Source organism: Muscardinus avellanarius (genome assembly GCF_963383645.1).
Source record: "Muscardinus avellanarius genome assembly, chromosome: 2".
Lineage (NCBI taxonomy): Eukaryota > Metazoa > Chordata > Mammalia > Rodentia > Gliridae > Muscardinus > Muscardinus avellanarius.
Window position 1 is genome coordinate 171,274,669 of NC_137787.1, and position 22,383 is coordinate 171,297,051.

General features: G+C 38.5%; 1 protein-coding gene across 2 annotated transcripts in view; it reads right to left on the reverse strand.

Moving 5' to 3' along the window:
* Nucleotides 1–547: 547 nt before the first annotated feature.
* Nucleotides 548–22,383, reverse strand: part of MYCBP2 (MYC binding protein 2) — a gene marked incomplete at both ends in the record, with an annotated part of 250,457 nt that continues 228,621 nt past the window's right edge. For both annotated transcript variants that reach the window (XM_080689587.1, XM_080689588.1), the window contains 12 exons: nucleotides 548–663; nucleotides 3,274–3,439; nucleotides 4,398–4,505; nucleotides 7,226–7,435; nucleotides 9,270–9,377; nucleotides 11,228–11,416; nucleotides 12,181–12,284; nucleotides 14,418–14,550; nucleotides 14,867–14,995; nucleotides 16,020–16,121; nucleotides 18,464–18,583; nucleotides 20,587–20,683. In XM_080689587.1, the coding sequence (XP_080545713.1) occupies nucleotides 548–663; nucleotides 3,274–3,439; nucleotides 4,398–4,505; nucleotides 7,226–7,435; nucleotides 9,270–9,377; nucleotides 11,228–11,416; nucleotides 12,181–12,284; nucleotides 14,418–14,550; nucleotides 14,867–14,995; nucleotides 16,020–16,121; nucleotides 18,464–18,583; nucleotides 20,587–20,683 (1,582 nt within the window). The remainder of the gene's footprint in view (nucleotides 664–3,273; nucleotides 3,440–4,397; nucleotides 4,506–7,225; nucleotides 7,436–9,269; nucleotides 9,378–11,227; nucleotides 11,417–12,180; nucleotides 12,285–14,417; nucleotides 14,551–14,866; nucleotides 14,996–16,019; nucleotides 16,122–18,463; nucleotides 18,584–20,586; nucleotides 20,684–22,383) is intronic.

The window sequence follows — 22,383 nt, forward strand, 5'->3', positions numbered from 1 at the left end:
GTAATTCTTATACAGGACAAACATCGATATCTTTATATACAGTGTGATACTTATTACATTTATATGCTGTCCTAACACAATTTTTTTAAATAACAGTCTAGGAAATAAACCAGAATATTCCTCTTTTTATCCCCACCCGTGATGCAATTGTACAGGATTACAAAAAGGCAGTATACAATAAACAATGATTATTTTTCTTTTTTGCTTGAAACCCAGCATCATTCTTAGTCCATGGGTATGGCGATTCTTTTATATCAATTATCTATAAATGTCCAATGCTCCACAGGCCAAAGACGGTAATGGCCACATGCAAACACCTCACAAGTTTGATGTCCTGGTTCAAAAGAAGATAAACCAAAATAAGAGAGAAATTTTCCATAGCAAGAATTATGTACATGGTATTTGGCATCCTTCTTGCACTGTGAATGGTTCATTTTCATGGATGTAAAAATGGTCCCGTCCTTATCCTGAGCAGGGTTTAAACTTCACCGCATCCTCTTGGGGATGAAGGCAACTTTTCTCTCCGTAGACAAAGGATCTGAGTATTCTAAAAAGTGTGAGCATTTCTGCACACACCACACCCCAGGGCAAACTCCTCCCCTGTGGGTGGATGAACAACATGGAGTGGGCACTCAGTTCCTTCTAGCTGCTTGCCTTTGGGACCTGTGCAAGTTTTGTAGAAAGTAAAGAAATACAGCTTTTGAAAAATACACATATACACACACATGAACTTCATATAAATATAAACCACTGATAGGTTAGTCCAATAAATAACATGACCATGGCTACAAGATATAAAATTAAAAAATTTGTAAAACTGTCTATCTTTCATAAAAATTTTTATCTCTCTCTCTCTCTCTCTCTCTCTCTCTCTCTCTCTCTCACACACACACACACACACACACACACACACACACACACACACACACACGAAGTGACACGGTCCCTTACCCACAATATCCTGCCTAGAGAGAACAACTATGAGCTACAGATCTTTTTCTTTCTTTCTTTCTTTCTTTTTTTTTTTTTTTTTTTTGTGGTGCTGGGGATTGAACTCAGGGGCATTCTACCTCCAAACTATACCCCCAGCCCTATTTTTCATTCTTTATTTTGAAACAGGGTCTCACTAAGCTGCAGAGGGCCTAAGTAGCTGAAGCAAGCTGTGAACTGCAATCCTCCTGTGAATTTTCACCCTCCCAAGTACTGGGATTACAAATGTGCACCACTACGCCTGGCTTTAGATCTTTTTCTGTTAGTAGATGAATTAGATATGTCATTTTAAATCTTTGATGAGCAAAAACTTCTCCATTCAACCTGGCAGAAAATTATTTTATGTAAAAAACAGAGGCCATGTTGCTGCTATCCTACTTTCAATGAAGAAAAATACACACTGGCAAAATGGAAATCAGATTATTAGTGTTATTTTATTTTGAAACAAGGTCTCATTAGATGCAGAGGGCCTAAGTTGCTGAGGCTGGCCTTGAACCTGTGATCCTCCTGTCTCAGCCTGCCATGTACTGGGATTCCAAGCTTGATCCACCACACTTTGCAACTTATGCCTTTAAAATAAAGTTTTGTAGCTGGGTGTGTGATGCATTCCTGTACTTGGAAAGCTGAGACAGGATTGCAGGCTCATGGCCAGCCTCAGCCAGCAATTTAGCAAAGCCCTCAGCAAGCCTGTTAAAAAAAATAAAATAAAATTAAGACAAAATAAAATAATAAGACAAGATAAAATAGGACTGGGGTGTAGCTCAGAGGTAGAGTACCCCTGGGTTCAATCCCCAGTACCACAAAAAAAAGGTTTTGAGGAAGCAAAATATAATAATTTTAATTTGACACAGCAAGGGTAACAAGTAGTCATACTTAAAAAATCCTATTTTTAAAATAAGTAATACATTCAATAGTTTAAGAATCAACCTGTTAAAAATTATTTATAATCAGAAGTCATGTCCCCACCTTTCTACCACCTCTGCCACTATCTTCCCATTTTTCTTGGTAGTTAATCAATTTTATTCGTTTATTTTTTCTAGTGTTTTAAATGCAAACATAAATGAGTATATTCTCACTTTCTTACAAAAATTAGGATGTTATTTTATGTTATTCGGATGTTATTTTCTTTTTTTGTGGTGCTAGATATTAGTACTGTTTATACATTTTTACTTTTAGTGTTACAAGCAACGCTGCAGTGAATAACCTCGTACATTCCCCTTTACTATTCTGCTATCAGATGCAGGTATAGGCCAGGGCTGGGACTGGTGAAGAGCAGACGCACTGGTGAGCCTGAGGGGCACAGTCACCTTCCCTTGGAGCCTACCATTCGCATTGTGTCTAGCCAGGGATGGGAGGGTCTGCTTCCTAGCTCTCACAACGCCCTCTACTGTGTCTTATGTACTTAAATATTTACTAAGTGCAGATATATCTGGTGTAAAATTCTTTTTTTTTTTTTTTTTGGTTGTATTTACCTCTCCTTTCACTTTTCTCCCTGTAGGTAAGCTGAGTATTCCACCTCACTATGATTTGACTGGCCTCCCTACCTTTTCCAAAGTTTTACTCTTCTTGGTTTCACATTCCTTTCTTCCTCCGCCTGACCTCCATAGGCCATCATTTCTCCTGTACTCCAGGTGAGTCCGTTTATTCCCCTGGCTTTCTGATGCTCACTATGCTGCCAATTCCCAGCCATGGGAGATCAAATCACTTGTCTATTTTATGGCTTCTTAACACCCACCCCCAAATTATTTAAAAAAAAACATTTTATTGGTGCATTGTAGTCATACATCTTAATGGGATAAAAGACTTGTGGAGACATACATGCACACATCACTCAATTAGCCCTTATCTGACCCCCACCCCATTCCCTCCCCATCCTTCCTTCCTATGCTTGGCTTAGTGACTGACATCGATATGTTTAAGTACATCATGCACTTTAGAGCCCAAATCCTTTTACAGGGTTCTATCACTAATTTAGAATATCAAACTTCACACGACTCTGCCATGCTGAACAGCAGTCTTTTTACTAACCCCGAGAACTTCATTCTCATTTCTCAAGAGATCTGCTCTATTAATGCTGCTCACTCCTCACTCACGAGGATGACCTTCACTCTCTAGTTCACTCAGAAAGTCATAAGCTTGCAGGGTCGAGGTATTCATTCTCTGATACTTTAGGCTAGTTTGAATTGGGTTTCCATCACTTGAGACAGAGTTCCAATATAATATTTAAATAAAACCAGATATCAAGTAGATCACAATTGTGATCCTAAGATATTTAAAATGTACCTGCAGGACAGTGTGGTAGTTCTTCCTTGGGAATGCTAGTCATTCTCTGAAAATCATCATGACAAGCATTACAGAAATGTGTTGTTCCAAAACAGAAAAAGACAGCCACTGAACAGCAGTAGCGACATTTATACTCCAGAAAGTCTGTGCCATGTTTGGGACACATCTATACCAAAAGAAGAGACAAAAAAAAAAGATTACAGTGAGACCATTTCAACTATACTTAAGATAGTTATATACACAGTTCATTAATTTATATTTTGAAAATATATATAGCTCTGAAAATTGATAATATACATGTTAAAAAATTAATGTATGGTTTTGCCCAAAAGAACTGGGAAAAAATATCCCCCAATTTTAATTCCATATCCAGCATGACAGATATGACTTAATGTCAACTATTTAATTTTCTTATGAATGTTTATTGGTCTGTTAAATTTAAAATTAATAACATTTCACTCATCTCCCAATCTCATAGATGCATTGTGAAGATCTCATTGACAAGGAGAAGAGCAAAAAGCTGTACTACAGGTTTATAAAAGTAAGTAAATTTGTTCCTTGTTTAAATATGGTTGTCATTTCATGGAAGATAAATTGTAAAACAAAAATACTATCCAAATACCACACATGAATCAATTTGGAAAATTATACAATGCAGGAAACATTGGGGAAAATACCTGTCATATTGGTTATATTGTTATTTTATTTTTTGTAATGAGGATTGAACCCAGGGGCATTCTATCTCTGAACCATACTTATCCCCCTCAGCCCTTTTTTTTTTTTTTAAATTTAAAACAGGAGCTCACTAAGAAGCTAAGGTTGGCCTTGAACCTGTGATCCTCCTGTCTCAGCCTTATAAGTACTAGGATTATAGGTGTGTGCCACTGTACCCAGCTTATATTATTTTAAAAATAGAATTTCAGTCAGGTGTGGTGGCACATGCAATCCCAGGGCCAGCCTTGGCAACTTAGTAAGAACCTGTTTCAAAATAAAAGGGTGAGGTGTGGGGTTAGGGCTCAGAGGAAAAATGTCCCTGTGTTCAATCCCTAGTACCCCCACCCCACACTTTAAGGGCAGGGGGAGAACTTTAATTTTTCTACAGCATAATAAAACGTTCTGCCCACCTGAGCCCTGGAAACATCAGAACAGGCACCACAGATGAGCTCTCTGGGATCATAATCATCCCCTTGTCCAGCCTCAGCATCACAGCGAGCTTCACCACCAAAATATGCCTATGACGAGACCATATTTATATTATAGCAGGAAAAAAGAAAATTCTGGCATGGGAAATCTATGGGTACAGCCAAAGTAAGATCAAGAGGTCTTAGAAATACTGATGCCATGGCTTGCAGCCAAATGCACTCCTCCACATATTGCTAGGGTAGATGAGGGTAGGAAGTAAAGCTATTTCAATTCTGAAATAGATTCATGCTTTCAAAAACGAGTTCAAATATTGTTACCATCAAAGCAAAATGAAAAGAAAATGTGTAAGATTCCAAATACATATCAAGAACACAATATTAAGTAAATATAAATTGCTTTTTCAGGGCAAAGTTTGGGTAATTTTCCTCACTTTGAAACAGTAAATAATATAACCCCTTCTGCTCCTTTAAAAATATGCTTGTAATTCCTAAACTATAATAGTGTAGAACAAAAAGTATGCTCAACATAAATTATTAGTATAGAATTGTACTAATGAAAAATAAGAACAATCAATTTTAAGCTTCTTTCTGATAACACAAACATCTTTTAAAAGGAAAGGCAAAATTTGTAACTCTATTCACAATATCACTCATACTTAAAAAGAAGAAATTTAATGTTATTCAATCACTCATACTTAAAAAGAAGAAATTTAATGTTATTAAATATAGACACTTGAATAGATACAATTACCATGATGGATGATTTACTTGTATGTGCTCTGGGCACAAAATAAATGAGGCCAAGAAATTGGGACAATTTGCATGTACATCATGTTCCACCGTCAAAAAGCGAAGTCAAAATTGGGAATAAAGAAGCTGAGTCAATATAAATCTATTATCTGTACTAGAAAAACAGGTCAAAAGACAGGCTCCATTGATGCAGAGGTTATAAATGGTCATCTGCCAGCTAAATCTGGCCTTAGAAGTATTTCAATTTATCTTGGGGCCTATGCTTATTCCAGTTGTTTCACTTTTCTATAACCTCTGCTTGGTTTCTTGAACATTTGGTATCCCTGTGGCAGCACAATATTCATTTATGAAGTTTAGCACATTAAACACAAAGAAATAATGTGTACATTTTTCTCAAATGTACACTGGTCTTTCCTTGAGTATATGCAGATTTGTCTACCCTCCTTGCTATCATCTAACTATTTATCCTTCCATTCACTGTATTTTCTTTTTGTTATATTGTAGGACTATTCATCATTCATTTAGTCATTCATTCACTCATTATTCTCTAACTATTTAGTAAGTGTCAAGTACTAGAGAGAGAGAAATGAAAGAACATGGTCTTTGTCTTCCTGGAGCTCATCAAGCGGGGCAGAGACACGTGGCCAGGTAATCATGCTGGTTGAGAGCAATGAGGGATGGATGCATGATAACAAAATGCATGGTGGGGGCGATGTGGAGAGGTGTGAGCACATCAGAGGGGAAAGCTGAGCTGAATTCTGACGCAGGATAAAACAGATTTGGCACGTGAGCATGTGTATACGGGGGTGAGGTGGTAGGTAAGACTAACACGTGCAGTAGAAGGCAGAGTAGAACCTTCCATAAGGAGAGAGAGCCTATGCAATGGCATTGAGGCAACAGTGAGTGAGCGAACATGCCTGAGGTGGGGATGCAAGGGTGCGAACGCTAGAGCAGTGGGGGATGAGAGGGATGATCCAAAGTAGATTTGAGGTCTAGATATGTTAACCTACTAGTAGCAGTGTAAGTATTAGGATCAAATAGGGGGCTTAAAAGGGGCTCCACATGAGTTAAGTAGGAGGACTACTATAATTACCAAAGAAAATGATTGCTGAAGATGTAATAGAAAAAGCCAGGGAGGTGGGACACGCTTGTAATCCCAGCATTCGGGAGGCTGAGACCAGAAGATTGTGGTTAGTGGATATCCTCAGCTACTTAGCGAGGCCCTCTGCAACTCAGAGAGACTCTGTTTCAAAAATAAAAAGACAAAAAAAAAATATGGCTGGGAATGTAGCTCAGAGGTAGAATGCCCCTGGTTTCCATCCCCAGTACTGGGAAGAAAAAAAAAGTAAAACGATGTAATAAAAAAAAGGACTGAACAAAGATTTGGAGACAGAATTGATAGGACTTTGTAAATAAAGATTAGAGACTGGGGGATTTGAGGTTGATGAATAAAATACCAGACATGTGAACTTTGAAAGACCTGTGAGGAATTCAAATGTCTTAGGCGATTTGATATTTGTACCAAATCTCAAACATAATGGTGTAAGTGGTAGGCAAACACACTGAGATACCAGCGGTCACCAAAGATAAAGAGCTATTATTAACCAGAGAAAACAAGTATGTCTGAGGTAGGTGAATGAAGAACCTGATGAGGGAGTTAGCCCCAAAGGAGGGCATCAAACGGGAGAATTCCTGGAAGCCACAGAAGGAAGACTAAGGGCAATGGCTAAGAGAACGAAGCTAGAGCTTATTCAAGAACCGACTGGGAAGACAGGAAGTTATTACTGACAGGAAGTAGTTTTTCTACTGGAATATAATTACATGTTTTGGAAAAAGTTTATTTAGGTAAATAACACCTCCCCCCAAAAAAAAGAAGAAAGCAAAAAAACTTTAGGGCAAATTAAGTTTATCTTGAAACATTACACCAAGTTCTAAGTATTCTCATCTTTAACTTCAAGTGTATAATATAGGAATAGCAAGAAATCACTACACAATTCAACTCCTTAATCATACAGGTAATGTCTAGTTCTTAAAACTTCATAGTATAATTTGTAGCATACCTTTCTGCATTTGTAGCAGACATAATATGCATATCTATTCATGGCATAGCCAGCTGGATCATTATAAAACCTCACGCCAGGAGTTGTGATAGCTTCACTCTTATGCAGACCTTCATATTCCAATCTCATTAAGGCTTTTCTTCTGACATCCTCATATAGTTCTTTTATTGGATCAAGCAGGTCTTTTAATACTATATGATTAATTTTGTTCTGAAATAAGAAAATGGAACATTCTTTAACAGAATCATTTAATTAATTAAGCAAACAAAGTGTACAGAGTGCCAAAGACTATGTCAAGACATAATCAGACAGTAAACGTGTCCTAAAAAAATGCTATTTAAAAAGAATCTAGTCCTCAAAAGCCCGTATTTCCTCAGAACAGGGGAAACAGGGCAAGTAGAAACCAGAGAATGAAAATTCTCCCTTTACTTTGTGTGTGAGGGGGCGTCATTACTCTCGGGTCCGGCTCTGAAATATATATGCCTTAGCTGTTCTGGGAATAAAGGTTACTTTATTACAAATATGATACACGTCCTCTGTATATGGGGTGTGTTTTTTGATTCCTGGGAGATAGGTAGAAAGTCAGGTGACAGAAAAGAGCAGGCAGTATTTACTATGCCACATTCATGTATTTATTTCCAGGTTCCTCTTTGACTCTGCTCTGTGGCATCATATGAGAAAACAAAACACTGTCACCTTCTTTGTTGTTCCTCAGTCTAACAAAGCAGTGATGTGTTGAGTCTTTTTGTGTTAAACTCTGCACTAGTCTGCAAATATGAAAATAAGAAAATAAGCTGGGCGTGGTGGCACACGCTTGTAATCCCCGCGCTTGGGAGGCAGAAGCAGGAGGATCGCGTAGGTTCGAAGCCAGCTGTGCGCGCTGGCTTAGGAGAACCTGTTTCCAAATAAAAATGTAAAAATAGGTCTGGGCGTGTAGTCCAGAGGTAGAAGGGCTTCCAGGAACCCCAGTACCACCAGAACAAAATAATAAAAAAAAGAAAATAAGAAAATAAGGAGAGCTAAACAGAACAAAGAATAGAGAATAAAAAAGGCACTGTCACATTCCTTAACAAAGGCATCTTATCATTATTAGCTTTCCAAAACAGTTTCCTACTTTGCTTACTACTACTTTTGTAGAAAAATGTCACAATGCCATGGATTTTCTCCTTATTTTAACTACCTCTGAAAGAATCTGTTCTAATGGCACTAAGGGTTGAGATTTCATTCTTTAATGGCAGGTGTCAATACCTACAAGCGCCAGAGGATCATTTCTGATGTTGGTAGTCGCCCATGGTGACGTCTGAAAGTAGTGATGCATGCATTATTAATACATAATGATGCTGAAATGAGTTTTCTTTTTTTCTTTTTTTTTTGTGGTGCTGAGGATGGAACTCAGGGGCCTTCTATTTCTGGGCTATACTCCCAGACCTATTTTATATTTTATTTGGAAACAGGATCTCACTAAGTTGCAGAGAGCCTCACTAAGTAGCTGAGGCTGGCTTTGAACTTGCACAATTCTCCTGTTTCAGCCTCCCAAGTACTGAGATTATAAACTAATGTGCCACCACGCCCAGAGTGAAATGAGTTTTCTAATGCAGTGTGTTTGATTTAAGAAGCTCCTTATTTTTATTTTTGGCGGTATTGGGGATGAAACCCAGTGGCATTCTACCTCTGAGCTACACCCCCAACCCTATTTTTTTATTCCTTATTTTGAAACAGGGTCTCAGTGTGATGCAAAGGGCCTCACTAAGTAGCTGAGGCTGGCTGCAAACTGTGATCCTCCTGTCTCATCCTCCCAAATGTTCGGATTACAAGTGTGTGCTATCACGCCATGCTTAAGAAGCTCCTTATTAACAATAACTTCTTTAAAAAGCAATTCAGCAGCTAGAGAGACTACACTGGTCTTAGGCAGCATCTGGATGAGGACAGACTCTGATGAGGGCTGATGGTAAAGAACAAATAAAAGACACCAAGAGATTGATGCCCATTTATTTTGAAAGATGTAAAGAGACAGAAAGTAAGTAATTTCATATTCCTTCTATACCTTGCAGATGGGACAAGATATAAATCCAAATGTTATCCTTGGACCAAGCCATCTGTTTTCCAAAACCCTCCGACAACACTGTAGGTGGAAGACATGACTGCAGTCCAGCTTGAATAAAGGAACAAGAGAAATGTGAGCAAATATGATGATACATCCTGAACTAAGGGGCTTTGGGATATGATGCTGCGTACAGCAGGTAAGAGAAAAATCAAGAGATCTAGTCTCATGACATTTCAGCACTTCTTTGTTTGTTGCTATCATTACTAATGCTATTATTATTATTTATTGGAGGTTGGTTACAGGGCGATTCTACCTCTGAGCTAAACCCCTAGTCCTATTTTATTTTATTTTATGGTACTGGAGATGGAACCCAGGGGCACTGTACCTCCAAGCCAAACTCCTAGCCTATTTTTTAGTCTTTCTATTTTTTTTTTTTTTCTGATGGTACTGGGGGTGAAATCCAGAGGCTTTCTACCTCTGGGCTATACTCCCAGACATATATATATATATATATATATATATATATATATATATATATATTTAATATTTTATTTGGAAGCAGGGTCTCACTAAGTTGCTGAGAGCCTCACTAAGTAGCTGAGGGTGGCTTCAAATCTGTGCGATCCTCCTGTCTCAGCCTCCCAAACGCGGGGATTACAAGTGTGTGCCACCATGCCTAGCTTTAGTCTTGATTTTCTGAAATAGGATCTGAGTTGCGAAGGACCTCACTAAAGTAGCTGAGGCTGTCTGCAAACGGTGATCCTTCTGTCTCAGCCTTCCAAATGCTGGGATTACAAGCATGCACTACCACACTCGGCTCCTATTTTATTTTGAAACAGGTTCTTGCTAAGTTGCTGAGGGGCTTTACTGTGATCACTTTTCTGTGATCCACCTGTCTCAGCCTCCCAAGTACTGGGATTAACAGAGTGTGCCACACCTGGCTTCCATGGGACATTATTAACCAGGCCTTTAGCTTTTCCTAATTTTTACCATTCATATATTAGTGCCACTAGTATAAAATAAGCCAGGTTAGAGAGAAATATAAAATTATTCAATTTTTTTTTTTTGGTGGTACTGGGGTTCCTGGAAGCCCTTCTACCTCTGGGCTACACTCCCAGACCTACTTTTTTACATTATTATTTGGAAACAGGGTCTCCTAAACCAGTGTGCGTGGCTGGCTTCGAACCTGCGCGATCCTCCTGTTTCTGCCTCCCAAGTGCGGGGATTACAAGCGTGTGCCACCGTGCCTGGCTAAAATTATTCAATTTTGCATCTCATAGAAAGAAGAGGAAACAAACGAGTTAAAGATTTCAGTTAGATAGGTATGGTGGCACACATGTATAATCTCAGCTACTTAAAAGTCTGAGGCAGGAGAATTGCAAGTCTGAGACTGGCTTGAGCAATTTAGGAGGCCTGTCTCAAAATAAAAATGTAAAAAAAGCTGGAGGTATAGCTCAGTGGTACAGTGTCCTTTGCTTCAATCCTCAGTACAAATTAAAAAAAATATTTTTAGGTTATTTGGAGAATATTTATTATCTTGGAATCAATGACAAGGGCTGAAAATACATACATACACACATATGTGTGTATGTACATAACTGACACAAGTTAAAAACTTAACAAATAATAACTTGTTATGTATAAAAGTATATATTACAATACCTGCATCAATTACATAATGCTATAAGATATCATCCTAGATTTCAGAGATAAAGACTAGCTACTTGATACTCTAATGGCTTTCCCCCTTCTCAACATTTTATATATGTTGTTGATTTTACAGGCTCACAAAAATCACAAACCAAAGCTTGATACACAAAATGGGAAGCAGAAAAACTTTGCTCCTCAATATATTAATAAAGTATTTTTGCCCAGCGATATAAGATTTCAACTGTCTTTACATTTGACAATCATATTCCCTCACGTTAAAGCTTAGAGAAATAAAAAGCGGAGGCCACCTGGACAGCGGGTGCCGCCGAGAGCGCTTCGGTGAAGCAGATCATGCACATGTCGTCTGCATCCTGCTTCAGCGTCGTGGCGTTCTTATCACAGCCGTGCAGACAAGGCAGGCAGTGTTCTTCATTCTTAACACCTCCACATGGATGGCCACAGGGATGTGTCTTACTACAGGCTATCTTTGCATATTCCTATTAAAGATAAGTTATAATGGCACACAATAATCATAAAGGCCACATATCCTGGTAATTATACTTATTATATGTTAAAATTTCCAAGATTATGTACCTACAGAAAATATTTATTTAGAACAAAGTAACACTAATTATATTTATTTTTGAACACAAATCAGTATCATTTGCAGAGTCTGGTTTTCTCTTAATGTGATTTTTAAAAATTTTACTCCACATAAATGAAATGCTGCTAAATAAGCGAATTACAGTTTTAATCTATTTGTCATCATGCATTGGCATGAATGAGAAATTCCTGATGTAATCTCCTTATCATCCAGTCTTCTTGCTAAAATAGGGGTTAAAGACAAACAAAACAAAAACAGGCACCTCTCACTATCTTAACATTATCCAAATTCTTACATGAATGGAGAAACCAAAAACATTTGGATAGCATGGAATATGTGTATACACATTCAGGATTTAAGAACTCTCAGATGTTTTGGGGAAATAAATGATAAAGGCAAAGGAATGGCAGTGTACATTTTAACTGCTTCTAGTACAAAATCAAAACCATTAAACACATATGATCGTGGTAGCTGGGAAATACAGAAAGTCTAGTTTGGGCTTGAGAGCTTTATTTGATCCATTCTCCAGCCTGGATAAAGCATTTAATTTTTGACAAAGAAAACTAGGCTGAGCTAGTTTTATTTATACAAAGCAGAGGTGTCATGAGGTAATATGTGCTCTTCTTTCCTGGGAAGGTCTGACTGTGTATTACGCACCTGGCAATCTGCATCAGAACAAACACTGCCCACAGCAGATAACTCTGTCCCACTCCGCGACCCACAGAAGCGGCAGGCTTCAGAGCTACTTGTGGTGGGTTTGCCTAGGTTCAAGCAGAAAAAGAAATAAGATCATGCTTTCTATGTATTGTTATATAACTAATTAAAACACAAACACATTTGTATCAGTTGCCATCATTGGGAAATTTTATCCACGGGTTTTAAGTTGTCCTAATTATAAAGTAAATAATCACTCACACACACACACACACACACACACACACACACACACACACACACAGAATGGATAAGAAACTAAAGACATATCTGAAGCCAAATAAATTTTTAACTGGTTTACATTTTTCTAATAGAGAAACAGACTAGACTTCTATCAAGCTAGCAGACTGAGATGTGGAAAACTTCTCACTTTAAAAACACAATGCCAGGCTGGGCGTGGTGGCACACACTTGTAATCCCAGCCCTTGGAAAGATGAGACAGGAGGATTGAGGTTCGCAGCCAGCCTCGGCTACATAGTGAGAGAGGCCCTCTGCAACTTAGTGAGACCCTGTTTCAAAATCAAGAATAAAAAATAGGGCTGGGGTGTAGCTTGGAGGCAGAATGCTTTTGGGTTCAATCCCTAGTACTGAAAAAAAAAAAAAAAAAAACCAAAAACAACCCACAATACCAGATGAATATAATAACACAAGCTGGGTTTAGTGACACATTCCTGTAGTCCTGGTACTTGGGAGTTGAGACAAGAGGATCATGGTCTTGAGGACAGAAGAAGTAGTGAGACTATTATCAACTTAGTGAGACACTGTTTCAAAAAGAGTTTGGGGTAGAGCTGGGCATGGTGGTGCATACTTCTAATCCCAGAGTTTGGAAGGCTGAGAGAGAAGAATTGCACAGGTTCAGGCCAGCCTCAGCTACTTAGTGAGGCTCTCAGCAACTTAGTGAGACCCTGCTTCCAAATAAAGTATATAATAGGTCTGGGATGTATCACGGAGGTAGAAAGCCTCTGGATTCCAACCCCTAGTACTACAAAGAAAAAAATAAAACACAAAAAGAATATGGCTTTTTTTCCCTCATAGCTGATTCTCTTTTCTTCTGTGATATGTCAGGGCTACATATTAATATATCCTAATGTTGACATCCTGGTGTTCATGATATAAACTTTAAATTTTTTTTCTGAAGCCAGGTGTGATGGCACAGGCCTGTAATCTCAGTACTTGGGAGGCTGAGACAGGTAGAATACAAATATGAAGCTCAGCTTCATACTCTTTTTTTTTTTTTTTCCAGTACTGGGGATGGAACTCAGGGGCATTCTACCTCTGAGCTACACCCCACCCCTATCTTTTAGTCTCTATTTTGAAACAAGGTCTCACTAGGTTGCGGAAGTCCTGTCTCAGCCTCCCCAAGTACTGGGATTACAATCATGCGCCAACATGCCTGGCTAAGGCCATGCCCTTATCACATGAGAAGTTACTCATGTTTAGAGTTAATTTGTTCAGGTTTATGCCAAGCTCCACCATCAGAAGTTTGTGTTGGTAGGACAAATGGCACACTGTGTCTATACTGAAAAATGAGAATTTGTATGACTCAGTGTAACATGACAGCATGAATATACAAGATTTACATTAGAAAAAAAGCAAAATGAAAATTTTATGTTTTGGAGATAAACATACATTAAGCCTACATAAATTATTTTTTGTTTAGTGTAATATTTATTCATCTTTTTTCACTATTTTATTAGTATCAGTGGAAACAGTCCATTCAGAAAACTCTAAGAAATACTTGGTATATGAAAGCTGAAAATATCACACAATATCCATCCTAAAAGTTAGAAGAGATCTCAGTGATCATTACTGCAGAAAATTGTGGAGCTATAAGAACAGAATTAGAAGGGATTATCACAGCAGTGCACCTCATCCATGGAGCCCACATTAGTACACAAAACTATAGGAATGTAAATAGGACAACTCTGTCCCTATACAAATGACAGTGGGTTCCATAAAGGTCAAATAACTTGCCAAGGTTACAAAGCTAGTTAGTGGAAAATTTGTTTTTTTGACTCTCATCAGATGCTCTTTCTGACTTAGAACACTGTTGTCTAGTAAACCTAAATAGAAGACAGTGGTCAATGCCAGAATTGCACACCAGAATATCACTCAAAATTAATCATAATTAGTAGGCTTGGTTCTTTTAAAGGCATGTGTCAACCTTTAATCCTCTTTACCTGTGTGTTCTCGGAATTCCACCATTGCCTTCATTGTTTTAGAATCTGCTAGTGCCATCAACCAGAACAATTTGGTTCTACCACAACCTTCATGAAGATCAACCTTTATAGCTTCTTCTTCTTCTTTGAAGACCTGTTTCATTAAAAAAAAGGAACAATCTATCACCCTGAAAAAAGTATACAATTAATTATTCAATAATAATGGCTTTCATTTATGAAGTATGGTAAGAAGTTCTAGAAGTTCTAGATACTTCCATGTGGGAACTAGGTCTTAGAAAGATTAAACAATATGTTCAATTTACAGCCGATAAGTGAGACAGCTGGGAGCGCAACCAAGGTCACTGATTCCTAAGATCACTTTTTCCACTCTTACCACATTTATTTCAAAATTCACTGAATGTACTTTGTGGTTTAGATCTCTATCGGGTAATAAAGACAGAAAATGTTACCTGTCTCTGATGAGTTTTCGTTCGTCGATGAAGATGAAGGAACCTGTCACAGTCAGTACATAAATTTCCACAGATGTTGCATAAAATGATAGCTGCAGTTTCCCCATCATCATGGTTATCACACATAGGCTAAAATAAGACATTTTCACATGTTGCATCAAATTAACAAGAAAGGCTCAGACAGTTGTACAAACTGAGTTTAACTATAACTTATTGGTAACAATAAAAAATGGTTATTCTAAAGTCTATTAATATTTTCAGAATCTGAATATCACGTTCAACTGTGGCAAGTGTACTTATCTATAAAAACAGTATATATAAATATATACAAACATTCTCTGTGTTAAATGAGTGATTAATTTTTAAAACTTGGTCACTAATAAGAAAATGGTGAAAGGGCCTATATAACGTCTTCCCTTCCAGTGAACCTAAAGATATGTGCCAAGCCTATTTTTAAGTACAGCTTTGCATTGGTACTATGTCATACTTCCTTTCTTAATGCTTTATTTTCTTCCTACCATCAGAATAATTGCATTCTAGTACAAAATCCAGACATAAAATCAGAGGTTGGCTACAAATTTGGGTAGGATACAAACATGACTTAGAGAAGGAGAAAGCTCCTTTATATAATTAAATAAAACTCCCTAAAATTTCTAATAAACTATGAGGAGACATATGTGAAACAGACTCGTGAGATTAACTTGGCCAGTTTGGGCATAATTTTTCAAGTGTTTCACTAACTGTGTGATCTGACTTGCTGAGCTCACTCCTTGCCCCACACACCACAGCTAAGCTAAAGGTGAAGTCGCATAAAGAAAAGCAAAATCAATCTGGGTGTGGCGGTGCACACCTTCAATTCCAGCACTAGGGAGGCTGAGACAGGAGATTGCAGCTTCAAGGACATCCCAGCAAGTAATGAGAATCATCAACCTAGCAATATTCTGTTTTTTTTTTTTTTTTTAAAAAATAGGGCTGGGGGTGTGGATTGGAGGTAGAATGCCCCCGGGTTCATTTCCCAGTACCACACACACACACACACACACACACACACACACACACACACACAATTAAAAATAAAATAAATAAAATAAAAGGGGGAGGAACAGAAAGAAAAAAGAGAGATAAAATTCCTAGACAATAGCTCTGTCCTCACCATTTGCTTTTGTTGTCCATCCTTTCCCATCCACCTCCCTGAGGAGAGGCGATCGACATGGTCCTGGTCAAGCACGCACAGCGATGCCAGGGCGAGCCAGAGCTGTGGGGAGGAAAGGCCGTCACATCACACTACTGAGCATTTCAGGAAACACTTGTAAACACATGACAACAGGGCTGTAAAGGGTGCCTGAACTTGAAATAATACAGATGCTTCATGTCACTAAAGTGCTCCTGGTGTGGACCAGGAATGTGCAGTCATACAGTATGTACCACTGCACACATTAGGCGTTCAGAAATTTACTGAACAAATGACTGTTTCTCTAATGAGTCACCCTCTTTTCTACCTGACATGAAACTCTTCTTTCCTCCTCTATGTAAGTCAATTCATTTATAGGGATAAATGAATTTGCTTATGAATATTTATTATACCAATGCTTTCTCCACATTTAGTGGTCATCTACCTGAGGTAGTAATTATTATTTTTTGTGAAACTGGGGATTGAACGCAGGGGTATTCTACCTCTGGTCTATACCCCAGCCCTATTATTTTTATTCTTTATATTGAAACAGAGTCTCACTGAGTTGGGAAGGGCCTCCTTCATTGCTGGGGCTGTCCTCAAACCTGTAATCTGTAATTCTCCTATCTCAGCCTCCCAAGTACTGAGATCACAAGCCTGCACCATCATACCTTGCATGTTTTTTTTTTTTTTTGCAGGTCTGGGGATGGAACCCAGGGGCATTCAACCTCCGAGCTATACCCCCTGGCCTATTTTTTATTCTTTATTTTGAAACAGTATCTCGCTAAGTTGCAGAGGGCCTCACTAAGTAGCTGAAGCTGTCTGCAAACCTTGATCCTCCAGTCTCAGCCTCCTGAATGCCGGGATTACAAGCGTGCACCACTGCTGGGCGTGGTGGTGCACGCTTGTAATCCCCATGCTTGGGAGGCAGAGACAGGAGGCCAGCCGTGCTGGCTTAAGAGACCCTGTTTCCACATAAAAAAGTACAAAATAAGTCTCGGAGTACAGCCCGTGAGAGTGTAGGCGGAGGTAGAAGGGCTTCCAGGAACCCCAGTACCACCAAAACAAAAACAAAAACAAAAAAACAATCATGCACCACCACACCTGGCTTCTTGGTTTTTTTTTTTTTTTTTTTTTGGTACTGGGGGTGGGACCCATAGGCTTTCTACCTCCGGGATATACTCCCAGACCTATTTTATATTTTATTTGGAAACAGGGTTTAAGTTGCTGAGAGCCTCACTAAGTAGCTGAGGCTGGCTTCGAACCTGTGCAATCCTCCTTGTGTAATCCCGCCTTCCAAACAGGGATTACAAGCCTAAACCACCACGCCCGGCTGAGGTTTTTATTTTATTTTTTATTTTGGTGGTACTGGGGTTCCTGGAAGCCCTTCTACCTCTGGGTTATACTCCCAGACCTGTTTTATATTTTTATTTATTTGGAAACAGGATCTCTTAAGCCAGAGAGGCTGACTATGAACTTGTGCGATCCTCCTGTCTCCGCCTCCCAAGCTCGGGGATTACAAGTGTGCGCCACCACGCCCGGCTTGTGTTTTGTATTTTTAAAAGTTAAGACCTGCAGGGTGTGCTGGCACACGCTTGTAATCCCGAGCTTGGGAGGCTGAGACAGAAAGATCGCACAGGTTCGAAGCCAACCTCAGCAACTTAGTAAGACCCTGTTTCCAAATAAAGTATAAAATAGGTCTGGGAGTATAGCCCAGAGGTAGAAAGTCCCTGGGTTCCACCTCCAGTACCACCACCAAAAAAAAAAAAAAAAAAAAAAAAAAAAAAAACATGCTGGGTGTGGTGGCACACACTTGTATTCCCAGTACTTGGGAGGGTGGGACAAGAGAATCTGCATGTCTGGCTAGCTATTTAGTGAGGCCCTTGGCAACTTAGTGAGACCCTGTTTCAAATGAAAGAATAAAAAATTGAGCTGGGGGTATAGCTCAGAGGTAGAATGCCCATGGGTTCAATCCTCAGTACTGCCAAAAAAAAAAAAAAAAAAGTTAAGACTCACAAAACGAGTACGTAAGCTACAGAATTCCTTATGAGAAGCAAGTGGACCATAGAAAAAGGAGGAAGGAGCCTTGACTTTGGAAGATCATTAGTCTTATTACAGAGTAATGCTACTAAATTTAGCATTAGGAAGATAATATAAAACAATATAATTAACCTTTTCTAATTAGCATATTTTAGGTAAGTAATAATAAAAATGAGTGATACAGAACACTTAGTAAAAACATTAATGACTAGCTCATTTAGGTCATAATTCATAAAAGCCCTTTATATTTTTTTTCAAGAAATACATTATTTAGTAAAAAAACAAGTGGACTTAGTTGACATATTGATAAAAATCGGTTACTAAATCTATTATTAAAAAAGAACATGCAGACCAAAAAAAAATTAAAAAATAACAAAAGAACCTACTCTAGTTGTTGCGATACATCTCACTGGAGACCTAAATTCTTCTTCCATCTTGGTCAAGGCAATGATGGTTTCTGCAATGGAATTTTTTGTCACTCGGGACCAAGCTTCTGAAAGATGACCCTGTTGAACAGGAGGGAATATTTTAATAAGTAACAAGGAATATATTATTATAGTAGACTCTAACTCCTTAAGTAACATCTCTTCCTAAGAGGCAAGATCATGCAATTTTCTGAGGGACAAAAATTCATTTTTTGTGCATGTATGGCTGGTGTTGGGGATTAAGCCCAAGGGCATTCTACCCCTGAGCTAAACCCCAGCCCTATATTTTATTTTGAAATATGGTCACACTAAGTTGCTGAGACTGGCTTCAAGCCTACAGTCCTCCTGTGTAAGCCTCCTAAGTACACATCTGGCCGGGCAAAACTTTTGAACTAAAATTCTTTATGACCCTGTGAAAAATTCAACTTCTAATCATTATTTTGGTGGTTTAAAAAATTAAATATAAATTTAAGATCTCAATATTGAGATGGTATTTCCTCTTACATTTGAATAAAAAAGATACTAGGGGATGCCAAATTCAAGAAATTTGGTTTATAAGACTTTATTATTTAACATGAAATTTATATAGCTAAGCTAATTATATTAGATGATACTACTGGAAACCAAGAGCATAAGTTGGGTTCAAAGTATAATTATATTTATTTATTTATTTATTTAATTTTTTTTGTACTGGGGACTGAATCCAGGAGCATTCTACCTCTAAGCTACCCCCACAAGTCCTATTTTATTTTTTATTTTGAAACACAGCCTGTCAAAATTGCTGAGGGCCTCACTAATTCCATCCAATGGAACATCCTGAGAAAGCCTATTTGCCATAAAGATTGAGAAAATGTTCACGCTGTTGGGAAAAGTGAAAGAACTTTATCTTCCCCTAGATGATCCTCCACTTCTCAATCTATTAAGGAGAAGTGCAACTGTTCTTCCTCCCAAATGCCTTCTGCTCACTCTGCCTCTGGAGAACCTACAGGCCACAGTACTTGTCCTCCTCAGGCTGCCTCCTGGAAGTGCAAGGACATCGACATGGGTAGACAGAGCAACTGGTAAGAGCTAAGTGCTCTGTGAAGTAATTCCCTGGCCTCCACAGGCGCAGATTTTCTCCCAAAGCCAGTATCTTATGACAATGGCATAAGCTAATAATAAAAAAGAATAAAGACTTTGTAAACCATGAGGACTAAGGAGAATGAGAGATTTCTAATTCTGAAAACTTTATTTTCCTAACCCATTTGGCTTCTGGATACAGGTTCTTTCTTAGGGTCAGAAAGAATATATATATATATATATATATATATATATATATATATATTATATATATATATATAATTATATATATAATTTTTTTTTTTCCGGGTCTAGGGATGGAACCCAGGGGCATTCTACCTCTGAGCTACACGCCCTGCCCTATTTTTTATTCTTTATTTTGAAACCGGGTCTCACTGAGTTGCAGAGGGCCTTACTAAGTAGCTGAGGCTGTCCACGAACCGTGATCCACCAGTCTCAGCCTCCTGAAGGCTGGGATTACAAGCATGTGCCACCACACCTGGCTTAGAAAGAATATATTTTAATTTTTTTTTCTTTTTTGGTGCTACTGCGGTTCCTGGAAACCCTTCTACCTCCGGGCTACACTCTCGGACCTATTTTTATACTTTTTTATTTGGAAACAGGGTTTCTTAAGTGAGTGTAGCTGGCTTTGAACCTGCGCGATCCTCCTGTCTCTGCCTCTCAAGCGCGGGGATTACAAGCGTGCACCACCACGCCCGGGGAATATATTTTATTTTAATTTTTTTTGTGGTACTGGGGTTCCTGGAAACCCTTAATTTTAAAGCCTTGGAAGACTTAAGTAATTATTCTCAAGGAAGTAAACTGAAAGTTTAATATGAAAATAGTTTCTCTCAATGACAAATGTATCACACACTGACGAGACAAATGGCACAGTAGTTTACATACTAACTACAGTCTTTTAAGTAAAGCAAAATCATAGTAACGTGGTTCTATCAATTCAGAGAGCAAGCTGCTATCCGATGCACCTCACCGCTGCTGCTACAAACGTCAGCATGGGAACTTACTGCTGCCATGTCCTTGATAAGTTTGATGATGATCTCTGAGATCTGAGTAGGAGTTGATCCCTTCATCCACCAGTGACTTTCCCCCCGTCGAAGGTAACTACAAAGAAAAAAATTAGCACTTAGAAGCCAAAAACCCAGCTGATAGTTATTACAAAAGAAAAAGATAAAAATGATATTTCAGTATGCAGCATTTAACTGTTTGACTGAATCAAGCAAAACATTTGAAAAGAAAGTTAATCACAACACTACCCCAAATACATCTCTTCAATCTCAAGATAGCAACTATTTTTCTGGTTTATGTTGGCTTTCAACTACTTCTGTTTGCACATTATTTTAGTGTGTATTTTCTAGAACACTGATATTTGTAGTATAGTCTTCAGACCACAAGCTATTTGTTTCTAGTGCACGTGGAGATAAAAAGAAACTTGTGCAACCAACTGCACCACTAAGCACACTAGTACTTAGTTCAGCTCGCATTTTTACTTCCTAGCAAGACTATCAATATAAAGGAAGTGATAAGCTGCTTAATATTCTGGTATTATCTGTTTATTGTCATGGGTTGGCTCTATCATTTGTACTATTCCAGATGTCTCTAATTTTCTGCTGTTACACACAATTATAGGACATTCTTAAATGTATATTTTTGTGCACATGTATGCAAGATTTAGCAGTAAAATTACAGGATATGCATATTTAAAACAGTCAGATAACATCAAAGCTGTATCCAAAAAATGCTGCAGCAATTTGTATTAGACAAAAATGCCTATTCCTTCATGATGTTACTAAAGCATCAAAGATATGCTGCAAGTGTTTATTCTTTCTCTGAGTGTTTTTTTTTGCAACATCAGGGATTGAACCCAAGAGCATTCTACCTATGAGCTATATATCCAGCCCGATTTTTTTACTCTTTATTTTGCATTTATTTATTTATTTATTTTTGGTGGTACAGGAATTCCTGGAAACCCTTCTGCCTCTGGGCCACACTCCCAGACCTATTTTATATTTTATTTGGAAACAAGGTCTCTTAAGCCAGACAGGCTGGCTTTGAACCTGCGTGATCCTCCTGTCTCTACCTCCCAAGCGTAAGGATTACAAGCATGTGCCACCACGACCTGCTTATTCTTTATTTTGAAAAAGGGTCTCACTAAATTGTAAGGGCCTCACTAAGTAGCTGAGGCTGGTCAAGAACCTGTTATCTTCCTGTCTCAGCCTCTCAGTACTAGGATTACAAGTGTGAGCCACTATGCCTGGTTTAGTAGATGTCTTTTAATTATAGAACCAACCTAAGTGTCCATCAACGGATGAATGAACTACAAAATTATGGGATATCCATACAATGGAATTTTACTTAGCCATAAGAAAGAAAAAAAATCATGTCATTTGCAGGAAAAATGGATGGACTGGAGAACATTACATTGAGTGATGTTGAGATGAGCCAGTCACGGAAAGTGAAGGGTCATGTTTTCTCACCTATGTGGAAGCTAGGGAATAACTGGGTCCTGAGAGGCTTTAGGTAATGAAGGAGAAACCCCTTCATTTCAGTGGAGGAGGGGGGTGGTCTAGGGGAGTGTGTGTGTGAGGGGAGAATTAGTGAAGTAAACACTTCCTTCATTATACACCTGATATACAACGTGAGAATACCAATGCCAATCTCGATATCCTGTATGGGAAAGGGTGGGGAGGGGCAGGGAGGGAGCCAGGGGAAGCCCACCAACTGCTGTGTGCATGTATGACATCAGCACAATGAGCTGCATTACGATGTGCGACTACAGTGCACCAATGAAAGTATAAAACCGT